Here is a 14,190-nt window from a genome sequence, read left to right as displayed (position 1 = left end):
AGCCCCCAGGCCTCCCCTCCAGTGACTGTTTGGTCTCTGTCAGCAGAGGAAGAGTCGAGTGCTCCGCGCGGCGGGTTGGAAGGCGGGGGACCCTGCGGCGCCGCGCGGGGCCGCCCCGCTGGTCCCGGACCCGCCGGGAGGGAGCCGCAGTGGGCGGGGCCCGGCTGGAGGTGGGGGCGGCGCGCGCCGGCCGAGCGGGGCGGGGCTGGGGTTGCGGGTGGGCGTGGCCTGCTCCTGGAGGGGCGGGGCCGGGCGCGGGCCGGGGCTGGGCTCCTGGGGGCGGGGCTAGGTTTGCGGGCGGGCGTGGCCTGCTCCCGGCGGGGCGGGGCGGGGCTCCTAGGGGCGGGGCTGACCTGCTGGTGGGCGTGGCCTGCTCCCGGCGGGGCGGGGCCGGGCGCCGGGCTGCGAGTCTCCGCGGGCGAGCGCCGGCTGAGCCGCGGCGCGGGAGTGCTCGGCTTGGCGGCGCTCGCACCGGGAGAGCGCCTCGGGATCGCTTTGTGGCCGGCCGTGCCCCTGCCAGCCCCGAGTGCCCCGGCCGGAGCGCAGAGGAGGGGGCGCGCCCGCCAGCCTCCCGCCGCCCTCCCCCAGCCCGGGGAAGAATGTGCCACCAGCTGTTCCCCGCTCGCGAGCGCTGCGCGCAGGAGTGAGGGAACTTGGAGGAAGGAGAGACAAAGGCTGCAGTTGGGACGGATGAGTTAGAGACTGGGGTTTGGGCAAACAAAAGGTGAGAAGGAGGAGGAGGCATCGGGCGATGGCAGCGGGGCGGCCCCGCGGGCTCGCGTTCCCGGGGCCCGCGCCGTGACACGCGTGGTTCCCCGGACCTGGCGCCGCGCTGCCTCCCGCGAGCTGGGAGCCGGACCAGCGAGTTGCGGGGGCTCCGGAACAATGGACAACTTCTTCCCCGAGGTGAGTGCGCCGCCGGCCCGACCCGGCGTCCCGAGCCCGGGGAGGGAGGGTGGCATGTGCCCTCCGCGCCGCGCGCACGGGTCCCTTTCCCTGCGCCCGACACGGCTCGACTTTCTGGGAGCCGCCTGCAATCCACCCTCCCCTCCCCGCGGTCTCCGATGAGTAAGCCGAGGCAGGTTTTGTTTTGTCCCGCGCTCCCACTTTGCCCGGCGAGGTGGGAGGTGCGTTTCCTCCTGCGGGGGTGGCTGGTCTCGGGTGTCCACCTCGCCAGGTGAGCCCGGGGCCCGGGCCGGGGCACGTCTGCCCGCCCGGCTGCCCCGGAGCAGGAAGCCCCATAAAATGTTCGACGGGGACGTGCCTTTCTCCAAGAAAGGTCTGGTCTGGTATTTCCTTTGCAAACCGTGCCGGCTTCCTGTGCAGGGGTTCAAACACTTCCAGAGGAGACGGCTTAATGGAGTGTGAGAAAGGGAGGTTGGGGTTCAATCAGTCACCGATTTCTCCGCCTGCCGGACCTCGGAGCCTAAGTGCTGTGCCCGCCAGAGAAGTGCGCCTTTAGGGTTTGGGCTGATTCCAGAGGGTGGTACCAAAAGACCGTGCATTTGTACTGACTGGCCTTGGCAGATTTTGAATTCGAATTGAAAGAAAATTCGTTTATGGCAAACTGGTTATTTTAGAAGATGAAACTGATGCCCTCTTTACGGTCCTGGAGCGCGGGACACCGAAACTTGACTTGGGAGCGCTTTTTTCTCCCCTGGGTTGGAGAGTCACTGTGGTTTCTTGGCTCCCTTTCCTTTCTAGGTTGTGTTTATTTAATAAATTCTGTTTAAGTTTGAGGTTTGAAGTGGCTCACAGTAAACCTAGTTGACTTAGAGAGTCTGATGTGACTTTTCGTTGAAAGCCAGGGAATGTTTTGTGAATCCAGAAGAGTCTTGGAGTCTCCCAGCAAATCAGATGGTGAGGGTTTGCCCCTGTGCTAGCCAACTTGCTTTATCTCTCTTAATGGGGTGTAATATTTCAGGTAACTCTGCTTTCTGGATACCCACGTACTGTATTCTCAGACAACTATTTATAATGGCAAAAGCAACAAATATATTCTTGTGTAATAGTAATACCCAGTTTTTCAAAGTGGTGTTTCAGATGTGATATCCACATTCATTGTGGAAGCCTGGAAAGGAATTAATCATCCATCAATATATATTTCCTCTTAAAAAAAAATATATATATATATAATTGTGAGACGCTAGTATTTTCTAATCCATAGAGCTTTGGTTTTATGCCTGTAAGAAGGCACCAGAACTTTCTGCAAGGGTTGCAGGTTGGCTGACTAACGGTAAGCACCCTGGGGCTCCAGTGTGTTCCGGTGTTTAATTGCTTGCATCTGTAAGGAAACTGAGGTTCTGCCTCTAGGGCAGTAATTCTTAAGTTTGTTTTTGTGTTCTGGGCCCCTTTGAAACTCTGATGAAAACGTAGAGCTTGGATTCAGTCTATTGGGGTCCAGTCCTTCTGAGGTCGGTCTGAGCATCGCGGGGGGCCATGGCCTCCCCTCGGGAAGAACTCTGCCCCCTAGTGCAAGTGGCGGGAACTTCAGGATAACGTGCTGCAGTTGCACCGTCCTGACCTCACGTTCCTGTTGGACTTTGAAGTCTCAAAGTACTCTTTTTTTCCTTGCACAATAGAGTAGTTTAGTATGAAACCTGGTTGTTAGATTTTACTTCACTGATTAATGTAATATTGAGTTAGCGATCATCTACTCTATCCTCTTTATTTTGTAGACAAAGAATCTTAACCCAAAGATGTTAAGTCACTTGCCCGGTGTTGAAGAGCTTGTTATTCAATCCACAGCCCGTTTCCTTCCACGCTGGTGATTTTGGTATTTCTGGGAAGGTTTCATTTATTTAAGTTATACTTTTAATTTTGTGATGTATTTGTATTACAGTATTAATCTAATCAGCCTCCAAAGTTCCACCCTCAAACATTATCACTTTCAAGGGGAAGCAAGCAGGTCTTGCTAAACTGGTGTTGGACACATACTGCTAACATAGATCCCCTTTCTTCTCTCTCTCTCTCTCTCTCTGTAATATCTTATAATAGAGCATCCTTTTGTTAAATTGTCCAGTGAAGAAAAGATTGTAATGTCCTGTTAGAATAGAAACAGTGAGCATGGAAGTGAAGTATTCCCAAGGACAGCTAAATTGTAGGGCCTCCTTATCACTAAGCAGTATCTTACTGTTCTTTGCTGACTTTCCCCATTGTGGTTTAGCGATCATGAGTTGCTTGTTGCTTGTTGGACAACAATTTAAAACTAGTGCTAACAATTGGGAAAAAGAAGTAGTGAACAAGATGCTGCATGTATTAGCTTTGTGCATGAATAGCCAAATGATAAGGAAATGGAAACTACTTGCAACTTGCAGCTGCTGTGTAGAGCTAGACCAGGGTTTCTCAAACTGGGTACCATTGCCAGATAATTCTTTGTTGTGAGAGGGGCTGTCCTGTGCATTGTAGGACATTGAGCAACATCCCTCATGAGATGCTTCCCACCTCCAAAAGTGGTGACAACCCAAAATGTCTGCAGACATTGCCAAATGAACCAGGGGAGCGAAATCGCTCCCAGTTGAGAGCCACTGAGCTAGACCCATGAAGCAGTTGCCTCATGGTATCAATTCCTGTGCATGTTGCAGACACTGCCTTCTTGTCTGCACTTGCCTGTTTTAAATAGGATCTCGCTGCTGGCCAGTGGGGAGCTTTCGAGGCGTGTGCCAGTCAGCTGACGCCTGCCGACTTCAAAATGTTCTCCAGGACTGGAGAAACTGAGGGTGCCAGATTCCTGTTTCAGTTTCTTCATGGTCTTCATTAGATTTTTATGGCCTCTCTTGACTTAACTGTGTGTGCACTTTGGGAAAACTTGTTTTTTCAGTATTTCCAAGTTAAAAAGTTTACTTCAGGCAGAGACTGAGTTTAGATATGTCAATTACCAGAAGCAATTAAAAAAAAAAAGCAAACTTTTCTGTTTGACTCAACCAGCAAAGTGGCAAGATGACTGTGCAAACTTGTTGAGGTTTTGAAGTGGACACTGTTCCCACATACTCAGGGCCAAGTACAGTGCCTGGAACACAGTAGGGGCCGGTAAGTACCAAATGAACTTGACTTTTTTGTTTTCCATTTTAGGCATAGGTATGGCATAATGGTTATTCCAGCACACAATTATTATTAATTCGAGCACATGAGGATTATTAGTGAGACATAAACTCTTTGATATTCAGGATGAATATGTAAAATGTACACAAATAGATACTCATAAACACAAATTAGAAAGCAGGTATTAGTGTTTAAGGGATAAATTGTCAGTGGAAAATATTCCAGATGTACCTATTTCTTACAGCCTGGTTCACTCTGGGCTGGAACAGACTCAACTCTACAGATGTTAAGTGGAAACACGTGCCCCCTCCACTTAATTTGAGAAGAGATCTTGGTTTTGGTTGTTACCTGGAGTTGTTCAAATAGCTTTTTAAGCAAGAAACAGAGTTTCCAAGCATATTTTTCTCTCCATTTTGTAGCATATTTTTTGTTTGTGATTTATTGGCATTTTTTTTCTTGTTAGAAAAAAATGGAGACATTGTCATTTTTGGCAGCCCCTCCTCCAATCAGCTCTCCAGGTACGGAGGGGAATTGCTACGGACTTCCTTGTCCCACCAAATCCTGAAGGCAACCCCTTTGACGCCTATACAGTCATTATCAGGAAATTAGCTGGGTCCCTTTTCCTTTTCTCACAATGGAGCTTTAGTGCCTTGCCTTTTCTGTGTAGTTCTAAAGATTTCTATTGTCAAGTACTCATTTTTTTTTTTTTACCCCTGCTATGTTGGGGACAGCAAAGCCGGGGGAGCAGCTGCAGCAGGACAGTTGTTGCTAGCACAGAGTGATGAGCTCCTGGCCAGGGCAGGCACGGAGGGACGGCTTCTCCCCCATATGTGGCCTGCTGTTCTCGCAGAATCAGGCACAAACCGGCATGGGCAGAGCCTTCACTGTTTAACCAGAGTGGTGGAGGGAGAGAGCTGAGTATTTGCTTTTCCAGCTCCACTGGCTTTAAGCGGCTTCACCTTTGAGGACATGAACCTTGAATGTGCTCTTGGCTGTTGTGATTGATGGGACATGGCGTACCTTATTATTAATGAGTTTCAATAGTTTGGATTCAGAGTAACTGATATGTAACATTTTCATGTCACAAATTTGCAGGTGACTTTCAAGCATGAGGCACCGGTGAAATCTATATTAAGCTTTGCCCCTAGCCTAACTGGCCCTAGGCTGAGTTAAAAGCACCCCTCCCCGCCACCCCCACCCCCAATCTTAGCAGAAGAGCCAGGCTCCGTGCTCACCTCCTGTGGGATCACAGCCAGGTTATCTGACCTTCCTGGGCTTTAGTTCTCTGCTCTGTAAATGGGCACGAGAGTGTCTACCTTGCATAGTTATTAGCAGAATGTAAGATAAGATTTACACTTGGCACGTACTAGGTAAGTAGTAATGAAAGGTTAGTTATGGTAACTGTACTTAGAAATTAAGACTGAGTGGCCTTTGATGGTGAATGAAATACCAGGACTTGTGGGTGCAGGCAAGTCTCCACCTTACGACCAATTGTTCCCCAGGATTGTTTGCTGTGCTGGATTGCATTTATTTTTTTTTTCCGCTTTGTATACTTCTGGCAGATTTTTGTATTCCAGAATTCTGTCTAAAGCATGTTCTTATTGCTTATGAAATCAAACTCACATTCCTTAGGCTGGTTTCCAAGGCCTCCTGATCCCATAACTCACTCTTTATTGTCTCCCCACACATGATCCTGTCCCGAGGCCCTGTTACCCAGTCCCGCTCCATCCTTTGTGCCTGCCGTCCTCCCTAGATCGGGTGTCCTACCTGTCTGGCTCCTTTTTGAAACTGTCTCTGGCAGGTCTAGTTCACAGTGACCCCTATACTCTTTCCTTGTTCTCTCTTGGTCTTGTTAGATGGGGTTTACCACTGTTAGCTGGAGGCTTTATTTACTTTACAGACCTCTCCCTTACATTTCAAATGAGTAAATTAAAGTTAAATATCTCATTTATAAATAAGTTTTATCACCCTGTTTGCACTGAAAGGTCCTCAAGGTTGGGATTCAATCCTTGTATAACAGTTATTTGCCCCAAAGTCCAGATTATTTTATGGGAGGAGGAAAGATGCTTTTAATCTTCATTTTGAAACATTTTCTAGTTCTTTGAAGGCAAATCATAAATATGGCTAATGTTTACTGGGTACAGTCAGCCCTTCGTATTTGTGGGTTCTGTATGTGTGTATATTTAACCGACCTTGGATTGAAAATAACTGGAAAACAACTCGCCTGTACTGAACATATACAGACTTTTTCTGAGGATTTTGGTATCTGGGGGAGGCTCTGGAACCAATTCCCCAGGGATATCAAGGGACAACTGTACTTATCATGTGCCAGGCACCTTGCTAAGCACTTTATATTTAGTAACTCATTTAATCTATTTAACAACCCTGTGAGTAAGGCTCTATGATTATAACCACTTTATAGATGAAGAAAGTGAGGCACAGAGAGGTTAAGTAACTGGCTTGGTGTTACACAGCTAGAAAATGATGGGATTTGAACCCAGACAGGCTGTTTCCAGAGCCATGGGAAGTTCTTCACTGCCATGCTTTTCTGTCCTGTTGGTGTCATTTGCCTTAAACATGCATTGTCTCTTGTATTAATAGGTTCTTTGATGAAGTCCCCTATACAGTAGGCAGTTAGTATTATAAATGATTTTTTTTTCAGATATTCAGGAACAATAAATGATTTTCAAGTTGAGAACGGCATAGGGGTTTGGGAAAACAAGTTGTCCATGCCCCAGAAACACTGAGAACCCAGCAGGAAAATGTTATTCTGCTTTTGAACATGCCATTAAGTTTTATTTGGTTTGATTTTTACTTAGGGAAGATAAATACCTTCTGTTTCCTTCTAAACTGTGGCTTCTAAAGTTGGTAGTTCCAACCTCATGAGAATAGTCGGAAGATTTACATAATAAGGCACTTAGAAAACTAGATTTCTGAGAAGTGTTTATTTTACTAAGAGACAAGGTAGGACTCATTTGTCTCCCCAATTCTATCAGCTATTCCTGTATTCTTTGAGGTTTTCTGATAGCATCTTCTCTTTCAATTAAAGATCCTAACTGCTTTGCCAGTTTCTTCTTATCAGTCAGTTTATTAATGCCCGTGGAGCAATCATGACAGCCCATTGGATTGTTTCTCAAAGAGCATTCCTTGCATAAAACATTTTGCTGCCTTGCTAAGAGATACTCAGCAAGTATGTCTGCTGGGCCTAAAGTAAATCTAGCAGCTCATGTCACGTGACATCGTGTCATCTGACTCTGCCAGTTACAGGCAAAGGTGATAGAGTTCTTGGGGCAGAGCTAGGACACGTCTGTTGACTTTTAGCCAGAGCAGGGGAGTAACGTGGGAGGCGTACAACTAACAGCTCTTCCCTCACCCAGTCTTCCATATCTGCTCTTAGGGATTAAAACTTCCTCCATATAAAAGCATTTTAAATTATGGTAATTTAAAAAATGACATGATTATGTTAGAAAAGGTAGGCAAGGTTGAATTTTTGCACTTTGGGGTAGGGATGTTTGCCTTTACTGTCTGTCGGTGCTTTAAGGGCCAAGATAAGACAAGATTTGGGGATGCTAGAATAGAATGGAGGTTTTTAGCTGGCTTTTCACCCAGTTTTGGCTTCCAGTAGTATTCCATTATTTTATTTTATTTTTTTTTTTTTTTGAGGCAGAGTCTTGCTTTGTTGCCCAGGCTAGAGTGAGTGCCGTGGCGTCAGCCTAGCTCACAGCAACCTCAAACTCCTGGGCTCGAGTGATCCTTCTGCCTCAGCCTCCCAGGTAGCTGGGACTACAGGCATGCGCCACCATGCCCGGCTAATTTTTTATATATATATCAGTTGGCCAATTAATTTCTTTCTATTTATAGTAGAGATGGGGTCTCGCTCTTGCTCAGGCTGGTTTTGAACTCCTGACCTTGAGCAATCCGCCCGCCTCGGCCTCCCAAGAGCTAGGATTACAGGCGTGAGCCACAGCGCCCGGCCTCATTATTTTTTAAAATGTCTTTTGTTTGTTTGTTTTTTGGGGCGATCAGTCAGTAATATGTGAGTGGTAGCCATTGGCAATGGCATACATTGTGGAGGGAGGTGGATTTATCTCTGTGAAGAAGCTCTGTTTATGAGATCTACTTTGTGTGTTAAAATTCTGTTTAAAAGTTCATCCAAGAGACTGCAGAGACTATATTTTCTTCACTATACTTTTCCATGTCATTCTTAAATTCGTTTTTTTCTTACCTTAATAAATCCTGCAAAGACTATGTAGTAAGTTTAGAAAATTGAGAAAATGCCATAAGCAAAAGACAAAAAAAGAAACTTTCTTGGTCCTGCTCTTAAAGTTTTGTGGAAAATGCTTTGAGACTCTATGCCTCTGTATGTATGTTTCTGTTGAAACACACTTACAATGTTTTTCCCTTAATAGTTGATTGAGAAAGCTTTAAATGTCAAGAAACTTGCAGAAGTATAGGCAGCCTCTGGCATTGGTGGGGCCAGGGGCCCTATATCACATATCTAAATATTTAAAAGTTATAAACCAAGCTCACAAATTGGTAACTAAACTGTTTTCTATTCTACCTTGACAAATAAACTTTCTTTAGGATAGAATTGAAAAACATGTTTAAAGTTATGGATTTTATTGCTGAATGTCAGCAAATATCAAAGATGAATGAATGTAATTATAGTTGCACATGTCTGGCTGTTCTGTTGATGAGCCAGTGATATTTGCATGAGTAATAAACATATGTACTCCATAATATATTTCCCATAAATCTATTTTTATTGCCCTATTTTAGCAAAATCACTAGTTATATGACTATCGTCAAGATTTTCACAATAATTTATGTTTTATGGACAGTAATGCCAAAGTGAAAAACCTTTCTTAAGTCATTGTGGTTCTTAGATTGTTCTTTTATTAATTTAAGTCTTGAGAAGGCCTGCCTTTCTAAGGCAGACCAGTAGTAGTTGCTGATATTGTCAGCAAAATTCATATAGCAATGTTTAGATTCAAAAGTAAAGGGTGACTGTGTCTGAGAGGTTATTGATTGTAAGAATTACTATAAAATATTTTAATTTCTTTATACAGATTGAGTAACCCAATTGGAAAATCTGAAATGTGAAATGCTCTAAAATCTGAAACTTAAAAAAAAATTATCTTTTATTGATTATATATATTAGATGTACATATTTTCAGGGTACATGTGATGATTTGATATATTCATGTAGTCAAATCAGGGTATTTGGGATATCCATCACCTTAAGTATTTGTGTTTTCTTCATGCTAGGTATATTCAAATTACTCTCTTTTATTAGTAGGTATTTGGAAATGTACAATTGATTAATGTCAGCTACAGCTACTCTCTTGAGCACCTGATATGCCACTCAAGGGAAATTACTCATTGGAGCATTTTGGATTTTGGATTTTTAGATTAGAGACGCTGAGCCTGGTATCATGCAAATATTCCAAAATTTGAAAGCTTCTAGTCCCAGGTATTTCAGATAAGAGATACCCAGCTTGTGTAAGTCTCTATCATTTATAATGCAATTTTTCACCATTTCCTAAAGCAAATATTTCCTGAGTTCTTTATACTTTTCAGGGCTGTGTACATTATAAAGAAAACTGAAAACAGAAGTTAATTCACTAAAACTCTGTTTTCAGAGGAGCCTATACCCTAATGCCTATTGACTAGAAAACAGTCGATATGAAAATGTTTTGTGCTTATGTCTGTGTGACTCTTCCTTCCTAGTCATGCAGATGATTTTGTTTCTTTATTCTGACTTTTTGTTATTTTTTTGAAATATCACTTTTGTTGTATGTTTCACATGCAGTTCCTTTTTGATTTGATTGTGGCAAAAGGTTTCTCTAAATTATTAAAAACATGTTTTTAAAGCGAAATGGCCAAATTAGTTCTGTTTGGGGTTTTGGGAAGCTTTTGCCAATATTATTAATAGTAAATGGTAATTCATACTTAATTACTGCTTGTAGCGGAAATTCAAAATTAATATCACTTTCCACCAAAGACCATGATTTGCATTTTATTTGAAGAACTTATGCTTATCTATTTATTTTTTTGTCTTTGTGATGTGTGGGGCACTCTGAAGTCTTCAGCCCAGGACAAAGGTCCAGGTGTCCGGGTTTAAGAGTAGCTCGGTGAATTTTTCCTGGGAATATATCATCAATTATATGACAATTTTAGGTTGTTGCCAGAAAAAAAAAATTGCACACAAACATATTTGTACCTAGATCATTGCACACGTGTTTATTTCTTGAGGATAAAATTTTCCAGGAGTGGAAATGTTTGATCAAAGAGTTTGCAGATGTTTACTTGGATTATTTGGTAGCAATAGTTTCATGAGAGCTGTCAGCGCAGCTTGTAGTAGGCACAGCTGAGATACCCCCATCATGATTTATTTAAGATCTCAGGGATTTTGTAACTTCTTATTAGAATCTTAATGAAATGCATTGATTAGTGGAGGAAGTTAGCTTACAACACTAGATTTATACTTCTACTTTTAGGTCTTCTGTGAGGCAGAGTGGAGGAGAGAGGCAGTTTTTTTCTGTTAATTACAAGCAAGGCTATTGATCCACATACTCTGCACCCCCCCCACCCCCAGCCTTCCCATCCCAGAGTGGTTACAATATTCATTTAAGGCCAAAGTACACTCAGGGGGCTCAGCTGTGCATTGCCCGGGGAGCCATTGGACATTTATTTGGAGAATTATTTGTAGGGGTTTTTCTTTTCATTTGTGCTTCTTTGCATTATACCGTGTTTCCCCGAAAATAAGACCTACCCGTAAAATAAGCCCTAGCAGGATTTCTAAACATTTGCGCAATATAAGCCCTACCCCGAAAATAAGACCCAGCATCATATCTGCACAACCCATGCATTTCGTCACTGAGCGGTAAAGAAGAAGAGAGCCCTTCTCATCTGCCCTATGAGAGCTTTATTGCTCAACATGAGAGATTGGGGCCAATGGTTCTAAAGGAAATAGAATCACAAGAAATTCAGAATGAAATTCGGGGTTTGGAGAATTGTGATGGTGTTCCAGAAGAAGATGACTTAACTATATTTGAATAAATGTAGATCGTTGTACCGTACTTAAAAAAAATAACACATCCCCTGAAAATAAGCCCTAGGGTATCTTCTTGAGGAAAAATAAACATAAGACCCTGTCTTATTGTCGAGGAAACACAGTAGTATCCTTGTGAGTTGAGCCTGGGCAACAACAGTTGGTGTGTGGTTGATGTTCTCACTGTGGGGATTTAAGTAACATACAACAGTTGGGGGGACGGGGTGTGGGTAAAGGTGTGTTTAGGCTGATTATTTATTAACCCTGGAAATTTGTCCATGGACTTTGAAATGAAAGTGTTTATTACACCTTTGACAACGTATGTACCATTGTCGTTTAATACAGATTTGATTCTTTTTATTTCCACTGATGTTTTGTTCTTAAAGCAAGTATTGTTGTAGTCTTGTGATATTGTTGTGATATTGTTATAGTGTTGTGGGGGATTTAGCAACGTGAAGGCTGAAGAAACTAGAACTCACGGTTGCAGAAAAGAGCACAAGTTCTCAAAACCTCCCTGCTATGGGTATGGCTGAGCTAACTATTCTCAGAAGCAAAACTGCAACCCCAGAGTGGACACGGTAACCGCTTGCCTTGGCACAGTGTCCTGAAGACAGTGACCAGGTTCCCGCTGGCTGGCTTTGGTTCCTCTGTTGCCTGCTGCAGCTCATACTCTCTGTCCTTGACCATGGAGGCCACTGAACAAGTGGCCTTTTGCACACCTTTTTTTAAACTGACAACAAGTTGAGCTGTTTCAACTTTCTCTTTGTACTTCATATTCTAAACAGCCACCTATTGTTTTGGATCTTGACTTCTAGCTTCCAAAATTTGGGGGTGGTGTTTTTTTTTGTTTGTTTTTTTGTTTTTGTCCCTCTGATCCTTTGCTGCCACAGGCTAGATTCTCTTTACATCTGATTGTCTGATTACGGTAGGAGGCCAGAGCTGAGGGCCAAGGTGTGCAGCCCTCTGGTAGTTTTTAACCTCAGATTTTTGAACGTGGGCAAGCGTGCCCTCTACTTAGGTCTTCTCAACCCCAGAACCCTTGACATTTTCATCTGGGTCAGTCTGTGCTGTGGCTTTGGTGGGGGTAGGGATGGGTTGTCCTGTGCATCGTAGGATTTTGGGCAGCATCTCTGGCCTTTGATCACTAGATGCCAGGCACACCCTTCACCCACCGCCAGTTGTGGCAACCAGTCGCCACCAGTTAAGAAACATTGTGCTATGTCTGCACTCTAAGGGCTGCCGATTAAACTAGGATCTTGACAGGACTTTTTTATGCTTTCTCATCTCTACCCTTTCCTAACAAGTCTTTCACATTAGGCAATATGTGGGACACCACACATTTGTCAGTGCTGAATTTTTATTCTATTAGGGATCCAAACTCTCTCCATGAGGTTTCGGCATTGACAATCCTTGTTTACTTACCCTAGTCATGTTACATTGTTCAGCCTAGTTAAAATATTCCTAGCTGGACCCTCTGCCCTAAGGCTGTCATTGGTCCCCTCTCTGGCACCCGTCACCCGGCAAGTGCTCTTTGAGATCCTCTCCCTAGAGCGTTAGAGAAATATTTATTTCTCTGAATAATTAAACTGACAGTTGTTTTCCACTAGGAAAAAGAAGGTTGTATTCTCTCATAAAGCTTTGGGGGCATGTCAGGGTAAGTCACAGCTACTGTCCTCCCTCTGTGTATTTGTATAATTTTATTCCAGTATACTTTCAAAAAAATACATAGACTCAGAAATTGCCCAAATATTCCAGAGAGGTCCCTCCTGTGTACCTGTCACCCAGTGTCCCTGGTGGTACATTTTACATAACAGTAATGCAGTATCGAAACCAGGATTGACCTTGGTGCAGTCTACAGGCCTTATTCGGATTTCACCTGTTTGGCATACATGCACTTTGTGTGTGTGCATATGTAATTAGAATTACATATGCATGTATGGAATTATCACACGTATGGAGTTGTGTAACCATCAGGACAATCTCCATGCAGAACTGTTTCACCACCTAGCCTCTGTCCTTCCCTCCAACTTCCAGCCACAACTGCCTGTTCTGCTGTCATTTTGTCATTTGAGAGAACTATAAAACCGGGACCAGCCAGTACCTTTCGAGATTGGCTCTTTTCAGTCAGTGCCTTTGCAACCCAGCTTACCTTGTTGGGTGGGTGAAGTTTGTTCCGTTTTACGGCTGAGTACTATTCTGTTGTTCAGCTATACTTACAGTACCTTTCCTAACGCCCAGGGTCCTTCTCAGACTAACAATCACTTGCATAATGAACAACTCTATTTTTGTCCCATTGCTGTTAAGAGCGCAAATTCTCATAGCCCTCCTTGTTTACTCCTTGCAGCAAATTTAGTGCTGTTGTCAAGGAGCTTTTTTATCTGTGACTCTTTTTCTCCATCACTTTGAGGTAGATTTGTTCAGATCTGGTGCATCTGGACTCTTGCTCATCATTGTACCAGTGAGCGGATTCCTATTCCTGGTCTCTTTACCTGAGATGGAAACTTTGTGAAATAAAATGACGCCTGCACAGCTGGGCTCTTGGGCTTGAGGTCATTTAATGCTGTTGATGTCACAACCCTGATCTGTTACGGCCCCACATGCAATAGCCAGGTGAGCAAACGGACTTTGGAGTTCACTATAACCAAGACTTCTTAGGATGCCGAACAAAGATGGGACAAGATACTCTAGCTGTCACTTTCTCAGCAGGACCCAGTGGAAAGTGGATTTCTTTGTCGTAAGCCAAGACTTTTAAGGACTTCCAAAGTGGCTTTCATCTCCAGTTTCATCCAAGTTGCTGCAAATGACATTATTTCATTCCTTTTTATGTCTGAGTAGTACTCCATGGCGTTTATATAGCACATTTTCTTTATCCACTCATGAATTGAAAGGCATTTAGGTTGATTCCACATCTTTGCAATTGAGACTTGTACTGTGATAAACATTTGGTTGCAGGTGTCTTTGGTAATGACTTCATTCCTTTGGGTATCTCAGGAATGGAATACCAAACACCATGTGTTCTCACTAAGTAGGAACTAATAGGTGGGTACACATGGGCACGAATTGATATAAAGGACGTGAGAAACCAAGAGTATGGG

General features: G+C 43.9%; 1 protein-coding gene across 1 annotated transcript in view; it reads left to right on the top strand.

Annotated features, from left to right (window-relative positions):
• Positions 1-429: 429 nt before the first annotated feature.
• MYO10 (myosin X) overlaps positions 430-14,190 on the top strand; it is a 221,363-nt gene continuing 207,602 nt past the window's right edge. Inside the window, exon 1 of the mRNA XM_076007942.1 lies at positions 430-906. Within this exon, the coding sequence (XP_075864057.1) occupies positions 886-906 (21 nt within the window). The 5' untranslated portion in view covers positions 430-885. The remainder of the gene's footprint in view (positions 907-14,190) is intronic.

Source organism: Microcebus murinus, chromosome 11 (assembly GCF_040939455.1).
Source record: "Microcebus murinus isolate Inina chromosome 11, M.murinus_Inina_mat1.0, whole genome shotgun sequence".
Lineage (NCBI taxonomy): Eukaryota > Metazoa > Chordata > Mammalia > Primates > Cheirogaleidae > Microcebus > Microcebus murinus.
The sequence above is the reverse complement of the archived record's forward strand: the minus strand, read 5'-3'. Positions and strand labels throughout refer to the sequence as shown.